This window comes from Miniopterus natalensis, chromosome 11 (assembly GCF_054644295.1).
Source record: "Miniopterus natalensis isolate mMinNat1 chromosome 11, mMinNat1.hap1, whole genome shotgun sequence".
NCBI classification, from domain to species: domain Eukaryota; kingdom Metazoa; phylum Chordata; class Mammalia; order Chiroptera; family Miniopteridae; genus Miniopterus; species Miniopterus natalensis.
Window position 1 is genome coordinate 36887193 of NC_142091.1, and position 17971 is coordinate 36905163.

At 53.4% G+C, this 17971-nt stretch overlaps 1 protein-coding gene across 2 annotated transcripts; it reads right to left on the reverse strand.

Moving 5' to 3' along the window:
• Positions 1 to 3332: 3332 nt before the first annotated feature.
• Positions 3333 to 17926, reverse strand: TSKU (tsukushi, small leucine rich proteoglycan). Of its 2 annotated transcripts, none has more exons than XM_016196362.2 (2): positions 17805 to 17926; positions 3333 to 5635 (listed from the first exon to the last, which is right to left on the reverse strand). In XM_016196362.2, the coding sequence occupies exons 1-2, from the start codon at positions 17854 to 17856 to the stop codon at positions 4554 to 4556; spliced, it is 1134 nt and encodes a 377-aa protein (XP_016051848.1). In that variant the 5' UTR covers positions 17857 to 17926; the 3' UTR covers positions 3333 to 4553. The 2 variants fall into 2 exon arrangements, with proteins under 2 accessions (XP_016051848.1, XP_087677773.1); XM_087821647.1 differs by lacking the exon at positions 17805 to 17926 and adding an exon at positions 17299 to 17367.
• Positions 17927 to 17971: the final 45 nt, after the last annotated feature.

The following is a 17971-nucleotide window of genomic DNA, read 5'->3' on the forward strand; positions in this document are numbered from 1 at the left end:
GAGCGAGGCTGTGGGGGAGAGTGAGACGCGTGGAAGGTTTTCCCTGCCCCTCAAACCACAGCAGGCCGGCCATTCAGCCTGACTGCCACGCCTGCAGAAGACGGACATGAGCACAAGCACTGTGTCCTTATGTGTTGGGTCAGAAGGAAGCTGTAACCCAGGAGGCAATTTTGACATGTACTGGTGTGGAGGGTAGAAACTTTTCAGACAAATTTCTAAGCATAACGAGTTGGATGAGGTCACCTGCCGAGAGCTGGTGGCCACTGAAGAAACCTTGCCTGAGAATATTTTGAGTCACAGCGTGCTTGTCAGTTTGACAAAAGAAAGAATTTTCAAAAAATAATTTTTTGTATTATTTATTATGTGGCACCTATTATATGCCAGGCACAATCTGAAGTGTTTTATATGCATTGATTTACTTCGATTTCCCACAACGACTCTGTGAGGTAGCTACTATCTCCATTTTACAGATGTGGAAACAGAGGCTCAGAGAGATTGAGTGACTTACCCCAGGCCACTCAGCTCTAAGCAGCAGAGCCGGGCTTTGAGCCCAGGCAGCCTCCCTTTGGAGCCGATGTCTTAACCACTAGTTATGTTGCCTTAAGGAGCCCATGTGTTGTGCCTTAATCTTATTAGGGAACATGGTTTTTTTCAGCCCAAAGTAGGGCTCTTTGTCAGTTTTTTGCTGGAGCAGAAGGGCTGATGCCACGAATCATCACTCCACATTGGAAAAGTTGCTGCTTCCAAGAATCATCTACTTAGGAAATTGTTTCAGGATTGACAGTTCTTTCCTCAAGCCAGTTTCTTTTTCTCTGTTTTCCTGTATTGTGTATCTAATAATTATATATACATGCTATATATACATATGCGTATGTATCAAGAAACAGAAATGTATGTTGGCATTCCTACTTCAGAATATTTTGACTAATGGGCATGTAAAAGGTAATAATAAATAGCTTTTGGAATTAAATAGTAAACACTGGAAGAATTTCCCACCTAACTCAAGGAACAAAATAATTCCTGTAAATACAACTACTGGTACTTAAATAAATAAAAGAGAAAAATAAACACAAGGCACATGACTTAACTGGGTGGCTGTTCGCTGTTGCCAGATGTTGAGCTATGTGCACTGCTGGCCTGGCCACTCAGAGAGGACAGGTGAGAAGGAGGGGCACACCATCTGACAGATGAAGCCAGGCCCAGGTGGTTTCCTTATCTGTACAATGACAATAATCTTGACGGCAGTTACCATGAGGAAAGGGCAGTATGTGCACAAAGTCCAAGAGACATGTGCCCAGTAAATAGCAGCTGCATAATTAATGACATGCAAAGAAATGTTTGTCATCCAGCCTGTGCCACGATGGCAAACTGTGTCTTAGTTGTTTTGCCATCTCTAAAACTCATTCGACGTGTGCATTGAAGGCCTATTCCACATCAGGCACACAGAGCAAAGACGCTGCAGATTATTCTGCAATTCTGAATTTTAAACTTTTATGAAGTTGTCCAGTTCTGAGTCGGTTATCAAAATATGAATCTAAGACGACATGGTTCTGTAATCTAATTCACGATCCTGTGGTTGAATGAGGGGCTTCCAGAACAAGCATTATGGAGTGTCTGTTTTGTGACAGCACTGTGCTCGATTCTTTACAAATGTTACTTCATTACTCTTCATACAATTCTGTTGAGGGAGACATTTTCATCCCCAATTTCCAGGCCCAGACAGGTAAAGTGACTTGGCCAAAGTCACACAACTGATTTGTGATGGACCCAGGATATTAACCCTTTTCTATGAACTCCAAAATGAAATCTTTGCACTTATTTCTATAACTCCGTAAGATTTTAATGACCCTATTCTTGGCCCCAGGATTCCAGGAGGGCAGGGTATGGCAGGATGAAAGCAGTCTAGCTAGGGGAAGTGAGGCTGGCTGCACGAACTGTGCAGGTTCACTCTGTCCTTGATCTGATGAACCCTTGAACCTGGAGTGTCTGGCCACGCACGACCACGAGGTGGCACTGCGGGCTTGGAGCCTCTGGAGGGGCCTCAGGGATGCTGATTCTCTGGGGGGGCTTCTGCTGTCCCTAAGACAGGCACAGGAGGCCAGGACTGGGGTCACAGAGTAATGACCCCACGGGAAGGAGGAACCTGCTCAGTGTCATGGCATCTGCACCCACCCTCCCACTACAGCTGTGTCTTAGGGCGACAACCTGCCTCAGAGCTCCTTCTTCTTCTGCAGGAGCCCCGGCCTTCCCTCTCCTGCCTTCAGCACCACCTTGTCCCTATCTTTAAGACACCTATGTTCCACGTCCCTCCCCCAAGGGCTTCTTCTTCAAGCAGGGGCTATAGGAGGGCCCACACCCATTGGGTGAAAGCCCCAGGCATCTTTCCCCCAACCCCTGCATTTGAAGTCTCTAATCCCAGGGAATGTGGAAGGGGTGGAGAACCAATCTGAGGATTCTAAGGGCTGGGGTCTCACTCTGACAACATCCCTTCCCATGCCTCAGCCCCTTCTCATATTGACCATGGTGCCCCCACCCCCCCCAGGAAACCAGGAAATGTGAGTCCCTTTAAGTCAAAGATGGGGGTGGACCTATGGTTGTTGGTGATGATGAATATTCCTGCAGACCCGTCAGAATGAGCTGGAAAGGAGCTCCCCATCACTGGAAGAGTACAGGGCAGTTAGGCTACCACAGCAGTTGAAATGCCAGGAAAGAACAAAGTACTGTTGGAGCTCAGAGGAGGGAGGTGGAGGGACTTCAGGGAAAGCTCTGAAGGAGGCGAGATGGGAAATGGGTCTATTAGGATGGGAAGGAGTGGAGAGGTAGGGATGAAGGCAAGGGCAAGGTCCCGAGTAGCAGCCTGAGCAAAGGCAGAGGCATGCAAGTTCATGGAACTGGGGTAGCAGGGAGAGGGGACATAAGGAAGGTGGACAGAGTGCAAGCTGCTGTGAAAGGTGCAACCCATCCCCCCCCCCCAGTAATCCCCCTCCCCATGTTACCTCACTCCCCCATCCTGGGAGGTTATTGGGCTTTTCAGGGAGAACATATTGCCCAGGGCAGGGCTGGTCCTAATTCATCCTTGTGGCCCCAGGGCACAGCCCAGGGAATGTGAATGGACACTGGTCAAGTGATGGAAAGAGGGATTCTTTATAACCTTTATTAAACCAAGGACTAGTTAGGTGTTGGGTGAGGCTGGTGGGGGAGGACTGAGCTCTCATTGTCCTATGAGTGTCTTTGTGGGTCTAGCCCTTTGATGGCCACTGATGGCTGGCTGCCACCCAACACCTCCTCCTCCAACAACCCCCCCAGGACACACTATTACAAAAGTGAACAAATGCAACCTTTTTCTTTTACAAATGATACTTTCCATCCCCTGCCAGCAGGGGTGGGGACGGGGAGCTGGTTAAAAGTGACAGTCCATTAAAAAGGCAACAACTTGTATAAAATGAGCACTAAGGAAAGAACCCAGGGCTGGGAATCTGAGATGCCACCCTGGTGGGGGAAAATAAAATTGGGTGGGAACTGCCTGCCTCCTTGCTTTCTTAGTAGGGGGAGATGTGCTGTGAGCTCTGGGCCAGTGGAGGCTGAATCTGGGAGGCCCCGTGCTTGTGGCCAGGTGGGCTCCAGGACTGCTGGGCGAGCATCTAGAGGCAGTGCCTTAAGGGTCAATGCACACATTTCCAGTCTTGGATGCTGGGGGACCCCACCCCAAAGTGGGAAACTGGCATGCCTGAAGCTTCCAGAGGCTCTGAGAGGTGAAATGACTTAGCCCATGCAACACAGCTGGGCAGTGGGCCCAGCGTCCCACCTCTGAGGCCCTTACCTGTCCTCCTCGGGATGACAGGAAAAGGGCACACATGGCAGGATGTAGATGTTGGCAGCAAAGGGGAGCCCAGAAAGGGGAGAGGGAGGGCATGATTTAGAGAAGACAGCAAAGTACAAAGGGGCTTGGCTGGGAGGCAGGATGCTGGTCCAGTTATGCCCCTGCCACTGCAGTACCTCAGATTAACAATCTTCCTTCTCTAGGCCTCAGTTCTCCCATCTGTCATGTGAGGAGGTGGACTTGATTCCCCCAGTCCTTTCTATAACTAAAATTCTACCCAGGGTTCTAGGGGAAGAGAAAAATGATAAAATGGGCCTCGTGTGCCCAGAGCAAAAGAAACCCACACCCCTGAGGGACTGGACCATAGGCCCAAGGGGGCACTCAGCCATGGACCTGACCTCTGACCTTCTGTCACAATCAGGTTGGCCCAGGACTGAGGGAAGGCACTTTGGGGTCAAGTGAGGAAGGACAGCAGGGGACTGCTGTCTGGTTTGGCATCTAAGACCCTCTGCTTACGGTTTGGGGACAATACAGACAAAGGGGCAAGACTTTGCTTCTGGGTGTTGTTCCCAGGTCTAGAACCTCTTTCCAGGTTCACAGCTGTCTTTTGATGATGCTGCCACATAGGCCTGCAGAGTCCCCACTGGCATTGGCACATTAAAATATAAGTTACCCAGGTCCCGAGTCAGCTCAGAGCAGCAGTCTTTTATGTGGCCCCAGGTCACACCATTTGTCACAAGGCGTTAGGGCCCTTGGAAGCCAGTTCCCCAGTGTCTATGCAGTGCAGTGCCACCTTGGGGCTGGAGCCAGGCTGCCGGGGGTAGGCACCCTCGCGTACCAGGCGCCGGCACTGCATACCCTGGCCCACGCTGATGCTCTGCAGCGCTGGGAGGTGGAGGAACAGCATCTCAGTCTGGGGTACCAGGCTTGTGCCCGACAGGTCCAGCTCCTGCAGGGAGCCCAGGCCTGAGAACACCTCAGCTCCTGCCCACTTGAGCTTGGGGTTGCCTGACAGGTCCAGGACCTGCAGGCTATGCAGCTCACAGAAACTGTAGGGTGCCAGTTGGGGGATACCCTGCAGACTGCCCAGAGACAGGTGTGTCAGGCCAGCCAGTCCTGTGAAGGCACCTGGGCTGATGACAGTCAGTGGGTTCCCATCCAGGCTCAGGTAGCGTAGGGGCAAGTCCCGGAGGTCGGGCACAGTGCGGAGCCGGTTCCAGGCCAGGTTCAGGCTCTGGATGGTAGGTGTGGGCAGGCTGGCCTGGGCGGGGTGGGGCACGAGGCGGTGGATGCGGTTGTGGGAGAGGTCCACATGGAGCGCTCTGCCCTGGCTGTGGGTAGTGAAGGCAGACACTGGGACCTCACGGAGCCGGTTGTGGCTGAGGTTCACATCACTCAGGGGCGAGCTGGTGAAGCTGTCCGCAGGCAGGGCTGCCAGGCCATTATGACTGAGGTCAAGCGACTCTAGGTAGCGAAGGCGGGAGAAGGCGGTGGGCGAGATGCTGGTGAGCAGGTTGTGGCTGAGATCCAGGCCAGCCAGCGTGGTATAGCCTGGCCCTGCCAACGCCGACTCATTCACGGTCTCCAGCCGGTTGGAGGACAGGTCCAGGTGGGCTGTGTCCAGAGGGATGGGCACGGGCACGATGTGGGGGCCCAGGCCGCTGCAATCCACTCGTGTCAGGCTGAAGCTATCAAAGAGGCCGAAGGTCTCCACCTCACACTGGCACCCAGGGAAGCATGGCCGGGTCGTCTGGACCCAGCTCACAGCCAGCAACAGCAGCAGGGGCAGCAGCAGGGGCCACAGCATGGTGGGGGCTAGAAAGAGAGACATAGGTGAGGGTTGACAGCAGGCACCCCATACCAGATGGTTCTAACCCCACCCCTAAGACACCAGCCAATGTGTCTAGGCACAGCTGAAAGTTGCCACCAGCACCCTGTCCCTGCAGGCTGCTTTCCCTGAATACTCCTCAAAATTCCTTGCCCCTGTTCCTCTCAGGCCTTGGTCTCCCGGCCTGTATGGTAAAGGCGGTTAGGCCAGATTGGTGGATATTAAACTGGAAGCAGCAGAACCCTTTCCTAAGTAAGATTAGCAGATGAAAGTAGGCTTGTTGTGGCTGAAGTGAGGGTGGGGGCCTGCTCACCATCTCTGCCATAGGTTAAGGAACCCACTAGACTACATGGATCTTTGGCTGGCCTCTGGGGCTCTGACGGTCCAGGGTCTATGCGCTGGTCTGGAGGAGCTCACAGCTCAGCGGTCAGGGTCAGGGTGCTCCATTCACCTGTGCTGAGCATGTGTCATGTGCCAGGTGCTGTGCTAACTGACTCACCACACAGATTCATTTCACCCTCACAACCACGAAAATGGCAAGGTAGCAATTTCTGTCGTCGCTTCATGAAGAGGGAATTGAGACTTAGGTTCAGAAAGTCACGCATAGCCACAAGTAACTGGGAGGGGAACTAGTTGGAGCACTGAGGACACATGGCTCACTGTCACGGTTTGGCAGTGGCTGAGCCATGTCTGAGACTCATATACCAACCTCCCAAACTGAAGCCTCTTCCTGCAAGGACTGGCCCCACCTCACCTCTTTTGTGACAATGGATGAGTCTACAGTCCTAAGCTTCCTCACCTGGCCTGTCCTCCAGAGGCAGGATCCTTCATTCCAACTGTCTAGACTTCCAGATGGGCTCTGGGTATACCTGTGCCCTGCCCCTACCCCAGCGGATACAGCTATTACTCCTCTTTACCTCTTCCTTTAATCTAGGCACCTGAGGTGCTTCCTGCATTATACAGATGAAGAAATAAAATAGAGGCTCAGAGAGGAAACGGGTTTACCCCACATTGGTAAAAAGCAGGGCAGGATTAAAACCCAGGCCTGCTCAGTTCCAATTCCTCTGTTTTCATCTGCTGCCTCCAGCAGGACTGGCAGGGAGGCTGGTGGAGAGACAAGATCTAAGAGGGGCTTTCCCCAGACACAGGTTATGATACAAGCCACGTCCCCTTCCCTGGCCTCAGTTTCCGTCCCTGAACAATTATACCGTAGCTGCCACAGATGCCAGGCATTACATGTACACTCTTCTATTCAATCCTCACACCCATGCACATCTGTCTGGCCCAAAGCCTGTGTGTGTGCCCGCTGTAGCTCAGTGGTGGTGCTCGGTGGTGCTCGTGGCAGAATGAGAAAAGGGGCTGAGCAGTGAAAGCGTCTAGCTGGACAGTGTGTGGTTATCCCCTCCCACCACACAGCAGCCACTCAGCCTGGGAGGCACCACGCAGGCCTCTTCATCTCGGGTAGCCCTGTTCTGCTCCCCTGCCCTGCCCTGCCCTGCCCTGCCCTGCCCTGTTTTCTCCCCACCCAACCCTCCCACTGGCCTTCAGGGAGGGATGGACCAGGAACCAGCCCACCTTCTAGACTGGGGTGAGCGGGGAGGGACCAGCACGATAGTATTACCAGCCTTCCATGAAACTTTAACGGGGGAGCTACTTGATCCACACTGGCTCTGTGTGGGGGCAGGAAGAAGTGGGGATCTTCTCCCCTGCCTCCTATGGGGGCCCCTCCTTTTCTATCCCTTTCTATTATAGAGTTCAATTTGAGGATTAAACCCAGCCCAGGTGCATCCTGGGCTTGGTCCCAACTGAGGCAGGACAGGGTGCTCCAATGTCTGGAACTAAAAGGAAAAGAATGAATTTGCTTCAGGCACCTTTTGTTCTCCTGAGTGAGCTGCTTACCACAGGGGCTTATTACCACTCTGGGCCCCACCTTCGCTGCTAAGCTGATCTGCTCACACCCACCCTTCCTGGGGTTTAAACAAACATGTACCAAAAAAATGCCCTGAGATTTCCCTTTGGTTCCCAAAGGTGATTGTACAATGTGCCTATTAAATGTCAAATGGCCTCTCATGAGCTCCTGCTTATGTAACCAGGAGCCCAAACATAACCCAAAAGCTACCCCCTCCAGAGAGGGGGCCTCTCACCGTCCTGCTCCAGGCCTCAGCCTTGTCCTCTGAACCACACAACAGTAATTCTTGACCTGCCCTCCTCACATAAGTTGATTGACTCTCACCGAAGTACAATCCAAACTATGAAGAGCTATGCACACATGCAAGGTGGCCATCACTGGGCCACTGTAGAAATGGAACTGAGGCAACGGTAAGGACAGCTGATGTAAAAGGAGCAGGGGCGTACGATAACTGCTTGGGGACACTCTCAGGGCATCCTGGACCGGTCCTTGCTCAGCCCTGCACAGTGGACACCTCTCCCTGGGCCTCTGTGTTCTGTGCCAGGCCTGGACATTCACCTGGAAAGCGCTGACATTGACAGTCAGAGCCAGTCCTCACTATGTGTTAGTGCTGGACACATGTTCTCTCAGTCACTCCAGGTCAGCGGTCTTATGTCCATTTTAGAGCGGAGGAAACTGAGGATGAGAAAAGGAAGGTGGTGGAGCCGGGAACTGAGCTCTGGCCTTTGTAGCCTCATAATTGGTTTGGTTGCAGTGGAATGTATACTTCTGTGTGTTGCTGGAAAAAGAAGAGGTAAGTGTCCAGAGTCCTAGGGCCAAGCTCTAGCTGCAGCTGACTCCTTTGATGAGGCAGGTCCCAAGCTTTTTAGTATTCAGTGGCCTGGGGCTTTCCTGAGGTCACAGCAGAACCTAGAGGCCTCTCAGGGGTGTCCCAGGCTGTTGGGAAAAGAGAAGGGAGAAATCCCTGAGAGTCCTCACAACTTTGGACCAGAAGCGGACAAAGGCAGAGGTGTGGGCTGGTGGTCTTTGAAAGTCAGGGCCCCTGTTCTGTTCAGAGTAAATGTCCCCTTTGGGATAACATACAGGAGTGTGCCTCATGTGAGTATCTCAGGGATGCTGGGCTCTGGCACAGCTGCAAGAAGCCTCTTAGCAAAAGGCTCAGGAGCCAAGGGAAGTGCAGAACTTTCCCAGAAGGAAACTGAGGGAAGAAAGGAAAATTCCTGCCAGGGACACAGAACTTTATAGTTAAAAAAGGCCTTTGCCTATGTGATGCTGGAAGGACCCAGAGCAGGCATGCCACCCCTCACTTTAGTGATGAAGAGAGTGTGCAGTGACTTGTCCGCAGATCCCTAGAGCATCTCTAGCCGATGCTCAGGCTCTGGCCTCCTGACTCCAGGCCCAGGGCTTCCCCAGCCACTCAAGATGCCAACTCTCCTAGGGTTCCAAGCAGTCGATCACAATAATGCTCAGAAGAACTGGCAACCTCATGGAGAAGGCTGATGCCATAATGTTAGGTATCATAAGGATAAATTACATGTCTAGGAAACCTGTAACTATGCATTAAAAAAACACAGCCCAAATCCTAATTTTAGAAAGGCCAAAAGAAAATATATCGACACAACAGTGGTTTTCTTTAGATGGTAGAACTCTGGGTGATTTCGACCTGTCTTAATCTCTTCACATACCCCTCTATGTCCTCTTATAGTAAATATATATATAATATATGCACAATTATATATACATATTTATATAAATATATAAATATATAAATAAAAAAACAATGAGTAACAAAGGCCCCTAACAGGACTGCCTCATGGCCATCTCTGCTTTCTCTGGTCTTGGGTAGCCACAATCTCTGAGCTTCAGTCTCATCTGTAAAATGGGATATTAATAGCCACGTCACAGGACCATCATGAAGAGGAAACAAAATGGTAGAACTAAGGCACCTAGCAGGGATCCCAGTACAGGGGAAGGGCACAGTGTGGGCTGCCTGCCTTCCTCCACAGACAGGGAACTGGTGGGGTGGGGATCTGCAGGTGGGCCTGACCCCATCTCTCTTCCTCCTTCCTTTAGCAGCATATATCAAACATGTCAAAGCTCTTATCGGTGCTCTCCTGGAGTCATTCTTTCCAGGCAGGCCACACTATGCTATTTCTCAACAGGACTGCTGGGTCTGGGAAGGGATGTATAATGTGAGTTCCTCTTGACAAAAAACACCAGTCTCAGCTCCGTGGAGAGGAAAGGTCTTCACAGAGTGCAAGAAGGCCCTGGACACCAACTTGCAGTGCTAACTGGGAAAGTCACTTTCCTTCTCTGGACCAGTTCCTTTGGTCATGAGTTTGAGGTGGTACTGGAGATCCACTGGTCTCAGAAAGGCTGGTTGTGAAGATCAGACTAAGAAGCTAAACACTCCTATAGAGAAATGAGGCCACAATGGGTGGAAGCCACATCATGGAAAGACTGTTCCTTTTCATTCTACCTATACCCACATCCCCTGCAGACATAATCAACCCCAGCACCACTTCCTAGGGAATCTGCACAGGATCTCAGAGCTCTTCTCAACATGGTGCTCTCTACCCATTGATTAGAGTTGGCCCTTGAGATGAAAACTGTCATTTGGGATCAATTCTCTGATTTGAAGGAGTTACAACACTGGGAACAGGAGTCACCTGCTAAACTGGGAAACTTTGGAAAGTGTCTTCCTAAACAATCCCTTCCTCAAGGGATTGCTCTGAGAACTAAAGATCACAGGGCCAGAACACTGACAGATGTACAGTCAGTGGGTGCTCATGTCTCTCCTAGGCTATATGGTAGGAGAAGTCCCCCAGAAAGGGCACCCACGGGCTACCCCCCACCTCCTTCACCACTCTCTGGGGGTGGAGGTGGGGGTGAAGGGGAGGCAAATGGGCAGCTGTGCATAGTGACGAGGCAGGTCCTGGAGGACAGTCATGAACCCCAGTGTTGGTCCCTACTCTGTATGGCCTGTTCACATCCTCAGACAAGTCCCTTCCCCTCACTAAGCCTCAGCTTCTCCAGCTCCACATAGGAGGTTAGGTCTAGACAATCCAGCTCCAGTGTTTCAGGATTTCAAAATTTAACAAAAGCATTTACTAAATCACTACTAAGTACTGTGTGAGGTGTACATTGTGGTGGAGTGGGGATACCAAGTCCTCAAGGGCTTACTGACCAGCCCTGGGGACAGGATATCAATTACAACAAGATCACTAACACCTGCCTTGGGCCCAGGAGACCAGGACTCCAGTCCCAGGTCTACCACTATCTGTGTCACCTTTACAGTTTCTTTATTTCTTTGAGCTTCAGTTTTCACACCTGTGTAAAAGTATTAATTAAGCCTCCCTCTGAGAGCTATGATCTACCCTCTGGAGAAAGGAAAAGGCAGACAGGTGGTCACCAGGGAAGGCTGAGGGAGGACAGGGATCTTTGGCCCTAGATACATCACGTCTTTTCCAAACCCCGACGTGCAGATAAAAGGATTCAGTCACTGATCAGCCAGGTTACAGAACACTAGGATAGGGGGACAAGGGCTTAGAAATTGTACCCACCCTTGGTTTGGGGGACATAACATAAAATTCTCTGGGCAGGGAACATGAATTATTCCTTGTGCTCACTGTGCCTAATGAAAGTTTGCTAATGGCCTGTGCGGTCAAAAGAGTAAATAGTGTGGCCCTAACAGGCTCCAGGCAAGTCTCCCCACTGTGACACGCTAGGCCTTGCTAGAAAGCCCCTCCAACGATGTCGGCTACATCACTTCCCTTCTCAAAAACCTCTTGACTTCTACTTTTACCATCAGAAATCAAGTTCTCCCTAGCATGGAGACATCTCAAGTTGTCCCCACCTTCCTCCTATCTTGATTTGACCCTACAGTGATGGTGACAGTCGCTGAACAAATCTCAGCCTCTGCTCACACTTCCCCACACTCAGAGAATCCCAGGGCTGGAGAGCTGGAAGGCCCCTCAGAGAGCAACAGAGGCACAGAGAGGGGCAGTGATGGCAAGGAAAAGGACCCAGGACATAGGTCCCGATGCCTCACACTGCTGCCAGCATTGCCCGCATCCACCCAGCCTGTCCTGGGCCTGCCAGTGGAACAAAGCCCGTTCTGTCCACTCAGGCTCCAGGGCCACCCCTCCCTCCTTTCCTTGCTCCCCGGGCCTGCCACACCACACTTTGGGCACACCTCCTCAGACACGTACTGAGTAAATTCTCTGTCATTAGTTATTTACCTGCCCAGTTCCTCACATGAAGTGTGAGCAGCTTGAAGCAATGACCTTGCCATCTTCACCTGTTCATCCCTTCCCCCACCTGAGGCCAGAGCCAGGCCTGGCAGCCAACACTGCTGGATAAATAAAGAGCCCAGTAGTCGAGTCAACCGCTGGACGCAGATCTGAATGCAGTTCTGTATCTACTAGCCTCAGAAAAGTCTCAATCTGGTTCAGTCTCAGTGTCCTTAGTAGGGATCACTGTGCGGGGTTGGGGGAAACATTAAGGGACAGCATGTGAAGCATTCAGCTCACTATTTGCCACATGTGAAGGGCTCAGGTCATGGTAGACAGTGATGATGATGATTTACTAAGCTTCCTGAGGGCAATGACTGGGTCATTTTTCCTTACGTTCCTCTGTACCCAAGAACCCAATGCAGTGCCAGACACCTGCAGGTCTGTGGCTGTTGTGCCAACATTCTCTAGTCACTGTGCTGGTGTCTGCTGGCAAGGCCCCAAGCTCCCTCCTCTGAGCCTTCTCTAGGGTTAGGAGTTCCGGCTTGGTCCTCTTGGCCCCAGCTGCCTGCCTCTGGCGCTGCAACACAGCATCTCTGGCCCATAGATTTGCCAGCTCCTCACCACAGCTTCAAGAGGGAGCCCCTGGCATAGGAACCAGGTGGGTGGGGAGCTGAGCCTCAGGCTGGACCAGAGCCCCAGCATCGACCTGAGACAGGCCTTTGCCTCCACCAGCTGTTCCTCAGTGCCTAGCTGCCTCCCACCCTGCTCCCTTTCTCATGAGCTCACTCCAGCTGATGCCAATGAAATCCCCAGGTGGAAAGTCCATTAACATCCTGCCCCCCAACCATTTAGTCAGCTCTGGAAACTCAAGGCAAAAAGAATTTCAGAGCCAACTCCTGGAGCCTTGGGGGCTGGCTCTCCCAAAAGAACCACTAATGTCGCCCATCTGTACAAACACATCAGCTCACCAAGCACTTCTACACCAGCACCTCGTGTCTGCCCACCACAACCTCTGACCGTGGGGATTACTGTCAGCTGGGTAGTAGAGGAACCAGGTCTCAACCCCAGAGGTCTTAGCTCCAAATCCAGTGCTTCTTATACCATGTGCCTCAACGTATAAATGTGTGGATGGCAAATGATCGTGCTAGACTATAATTACATTCACCTGTCTGTCCTGCCATGGGCAGGGATGGGGTTAGATTCATGCCTATGACCTTGGGGCTGAGCACTGGGCCTGGCACACAGTGGGTACTATATGAAGATGTACCAGGCATTTAGAATACTACCGCCTCACCTAAAGACACCTCTCAGCTTTTTCAGTGCCTCCCCAACTGTTATCTGTTCAGTCACCCTTCGAGATCAGCAGCAGGTTAGGTGGCATCCTATCTATTTTACAGGGGGGTTCAGTGATATGTTCAGAGTCACACAGCCAGGGAGGCCAGGGGCTGGACCCAGGAACCAGATAACCAGACACGCAGTGCTGGCCTCCTCATGACATCAACCCTGGTGCAGGTGGGCCCTGGGGGCCCAGCAACCTCCCCTCAGGAGGATAATCTACAGGAAATGGGCAAGGCTCCCAATACCATTTTCTTCTTTCAGTGTTTTTTCTGAAGCTTTTCAAGTTCCCTTCAGTCTGAGGCAGCATGTGTGTACACACGGGGAGGCAGTCTGGGGCAGAGGAAACAGGTTTCATAGCCAGGAAGAACGGGCTGCAATCCCACAGTGCCTCCCCCACGGTGAGGCTTGCATGTGCCCTCGCCCCTGAATCTGAGTCTTCATGTGTGAAGTAGTGAGCACCCTGGCACTGCTCACAGTAAGTAACAGGGATGATGACACGAGAGACAGTAAACACTCCAGGCTGGCGCCTGGCACACATGGGTGCTTACTGCATGTGGGTGCTTGCCTCCATAATGGGTGATTTCAGGGACCAGGAAACAAAAAGGAGTTGTGACACCAGCAGATATGAAGGCCAGGCAGGGGCAGAGGATAGACAAGAATCCAAAATGCACCCCTTGAGGCCTTGGATTCTCTCAATGTACCTTTCCTGGGCCTTGCTGGGGCTCTACCAGGAAATTGGTAAGGGGGTTTTGAAAGGTCTCAGAGGCCAAAGAAGGCTGAAGAAGTTGTTTCCGGTGACAGAATGGGGACAAAATGAGAATCAGCAGCTACCCCTGGGTGGGGGGGTCAATGTCTTCCCCCTCCCTCACTCCCAAGCCCAGCAGTTACCCACCCTGCCCAAGTCTGGCTTGGGAGGCCTCCAGGCCTGGGCTGATGCAACAGCCTTCTTCCTGGCCTCCTGCCTCCAATGGTCAGCCTTGCCTGGCACCAGAGTGCAATCCCAACAGAAGACTAGTACCCCACCACTGCTCCCTGTTTTTAACCCATCCCACAGAGAGAGCTTATCAATCCAGAGGCCTCTCTCACTCCCAGGGCCCTACGCCTTTACACAGGCTGTTTCCTCTGAGGAAGATGTCAGAGATGGCCTTCTTTTCTTTGTCTATCTCCCTCATTCGATTCCAAAGCCGCCTCCTCTAGGAAGCCTTCCCAATTTAACCTGCCCCTCATCTGGCAAAAGGTCACCTTCCCCCTGGGCCTCCATGGCTCCTGGGCCATCCATCAAATACCACACACTTTGTGGTCTGCGGCCATCTCCGAATGGAACTGTGTCCAGCTCCTCTCCTGCGCGGGGCCTGGCCATATGAAGGGGGATAAACCAGATGAATGAAATGCCCTGGACAGAAAGCTTCCCTCTACTTGGAGAGACTAACAAGTCACCCAAGCTTGTAAGACACTAAGGGCTTTGCTAGTTGGTGAAATGAGGTGTAGGACCATAGTAGATGCAGTCTCTGTCTTCTACTGTCAGTGCAATTCAACAAGTGTCTACATAATATAATACAGACTACAAACCTCTTCTCATTTTACTAGCACATGTAATTCATTATCTTATTTAACATTCACAACAGATCAGTGAGACAGGAATTCCTATCTTCATCTGAAGGATGAGAAGACTGAGAAACAGAAGGTCAAGATACTTGCCTAGGGTCACAGAGCTAGAAAACAATGGGAGTAGGAGTAAAATCCAGACCCTTCTGACTCTAAGAGGCTGGAGCACTCAACAGCCTACAAATTGGTCTCCCAGTCTCCAGCACCAGAAACAAGCCAAAGGATGGTTTCTTAGAATTACCAATACCACCCTATTGGGCTCCTTTAAGCCCTCCAGCAGCTCTCTGCTGCCTACAGATTCAAATCCCAGCTCCTAGGCCTGGCATCCAAGGCCATCATATTTGGCCCCTGCCATCCCTCCCAGCTTCAAGTTGAATTTTAACCCCCCGCCCCCACCTGAGGGTCCACAGTGCTGACCACCTCTGTGCTGTTATCAGAAGGCACAGAGCCATGCAGTGCTCTTCCCTCTGTGGGAAACACTTCCTCCCTCCAGGGTGTATTAACTAGGCTGCCCCAGGTTGCTGCATTCCAACCTTCCAGTTCCTGGGCTCCAGGGGCTCCTGGCCCACTTCACTCCATCCCTCCCTAACTTCAAAGCCACCCCTCCCCCTTCAAAAGAGCAAATTAGTGCCTGGGGATTGTTCATGTCAGAATGGAGGTGTGTGTGAAAATAAACATCAAAGTGTTTCCAGGTTCTGGGGTCTAGCCAGACAGGAAGGGAGGAGAAAGGCTGTCAACACCTATCTTTCCAGAGGGGAAACTGAGGCCCAGAGAGGGAAAGGGAAGTGCCTACAGTGGCCTCTTTCCCACGTGAGTGGCTTGTGCCTCTCCTTCACTTCTGCAGCATCTGGCAAAATTCTAGGTTTAAAACTGGAGCAGAGCCCAGCTGGGCGTGGTTTAGCAGTTGAGCGTGGACCTAGGATCCAGGCGATAGGGTTCTATTCCTGGTCAGGGCACATGCCCCGGGTTGCCGGCTGCAGCCGATCAATGACTCTCATCATCGATGTTTCTATCCCTCTCCCTCTCCCTTCCTCTCTGAAATCAATAAAGATACGTTTAAAAAAAAAAAAAAAAAAAAAGACTGGAGCAGAGATAGGGGTGGGAAGGGGTTAGGGTTATCTTTGCCACTCAGGATCAAAAGCCCAGCAGGCTCCCACTGTCTGAACCCTCCCTCTCTGGTCAAACTTGGGCTCTGCAAGCATGGACTTCTCTGAAGGGTAGAGCAAGAAAGGAGGAAGGATAGAAGAGGTTCCTGAGACACCTCCTCACCTGGGCCAAGTGGGCAGCACGGTTCTCAGGCCGGCTGTTGAAGGCAGCACTGGTAATCTCGACCAAAAACATCGGCATGGGCACCGCGAGGGAGTGCTCTCAGTCTTACCATCTGAGCAACTTGCCCAATGTCGTACTGTGGGCCGGTGGCCAGCCCATTGGGAACCAGTATGTGCAAGGTTTCTAACTCCCCACAGTCCAACGGGGAGGGGGGAGCTTGGAGCCACGGCTGCGGGCAGGCCAGGATCTAGAGAAGCCTTCGCCTTCTCACCTGCGGGATCCGAAGGCTGGTCCCCCCACCCCGGGGGCAGGATGCAAACGGAGAGCAGATCTCGAAGCGGAGCCGGGACTGGGGCAGGCCTCTCGCCGTAGACGCGTCTCTCTCGGTCATATACACTCTCTCGGAGAAGTGCGGGGTGGGCAACACCCGCAACCCTCTCCTGTCCTCTCCTCCGCTCGGCTCCCAGCCGGGCTCCAGGCCGGCCGCTCCCCTCTCCCCCTCGCGGGTTCCACAGGGGTGTCGGCACGTTCCTCACGCCCTGGCCGGGCCGGTCCCCAGGCGCTGCCGGTCGCCACCCCCCCCCCCCCCCGTCCTCTCATCCCCTCTGGGCTCTACCGACCCCAAAAGACGAAACAGGGGCGGGCTGCCAGCGCCCCTTCCCCGGCTTCAGTGAGAGGAGGACCGGGGCTGTTAGCCGAGGAACCCGGAGAAAAGTTTGAAGCCGAGCGGGGGCCCGGGGTGGGCAGCAGGGGAGCGAGGAGCTGGGGGCGGCGTCTGGCTCTCGGCGCGCACACGCTCCACGGGCTCCCCGACCAGACACGTCGACAGGCACAGACCACGTCCGCGGACACGCAACCATGCGCCCCCCAACACGCACAACCAAACGCGGGCCCACAAAACGTGGACACAGGCGCGAAACAGTCACGCAAAGCCAAGGACACACAAAAGCGGACAGACAGATGCACGTCCCCAGATTCAAATCCACAAAGGCCCACCAACGAGAGATGCACATGTCCGCACAAAGACCCCAGAGGCGCGGGCCCTCGCCCCCCGCCGGAGCCTTTGTCTCTTTGAAGCCCTCTCCCCTCGGTCTGGGTTCCCCGCTCCGGCCCAGCCCTGGGCGTCCAGCAGCCGCTGCCGACACCCCGAGTCCAGGAAAAGTTAAGAGGCCCCCGTCCCCGCCCCGGTGTCCAGCGCCGCCCGCCTGCCGGATGGGGCGGCCAGGTTGGGGTCGGGGGCTCCAGACTTTGTCCCGCATCGCGGACTCCCGCTCTCCCGGGGACCCGCACCCACCTGGAAGCCTGCGCAGCAGCCGCCTCGGCACGCTCACCCAGGCGGCCCCGCCGCGGGCCCTCGGCTGGCGCTTTTCTCAGCGCCGCGCGGCCCGCCCCCCGGTCCCCGCCCGCGGCCGGGAGAACCCGCCGGCCGCCCCACGCCCAGCGGAGGCTCAACCCCGCGGCCCGGAGACTTAGGGAGTGTTGCCAAAGTGCGGGCCTTTCCTGGAGCGCTCCCGGTCCGAGGCTCGCCCGCGGAGACCGCGCCGAGCCCGGGTTCCACCCTAGGGAGCGTCTCAAAAGTGCGTACGTAGTTCCCTCCCACTCTAGTCGGCCCGGCTCCCAGCTTCCAGGAACCCGAATCCCTGCCCCCTCTCGGGAGACCGAGCAATCCCGGCAGCTGGCCCGCGTGGTCGTGAACATCTGGTGGTCGCTAGGGGGGCGGGGGCGGGGGCGGGGTTGGCAAGAAAGAGATTGGGTGGGTGAGGCTTCCCTCTTCTTTAGTCCCCCCCCCCACACACACACCTTTTAAAGGGTGAAAGAGGTCCAGAGAGTTTGTGAGAGGCAAACCAAACATCCGAAGCAGAGAGACGGGCTGAAAGGCGAACCCGCAGAGCAGCACAGAGAAAAGAGCCCGACCGAGGCAAAAAGCCTGGCAGGAGAGAAGAAAGAAAGCAACACACTTTTTTTTT

What these genes read in the sequence shown, in the direction of transcription:
- TSKU (XM_016196362.2), bottom strand. Translation starts at nt 17,856, where the DNA reads ATGTTTGGTTTGCCTCTCACAAACTCTCTGGACCTCTTTCACCCTTTA. An exon ending in CCTCTTTCACCCTTTAAAAG is followed by an intron (nt 5,636 to 17,804) that starts GTGTGTGTGTGG and finishes CTCTCTTTCTAG; the next exon opens with CCCCCACCATGCTGTGGCCC.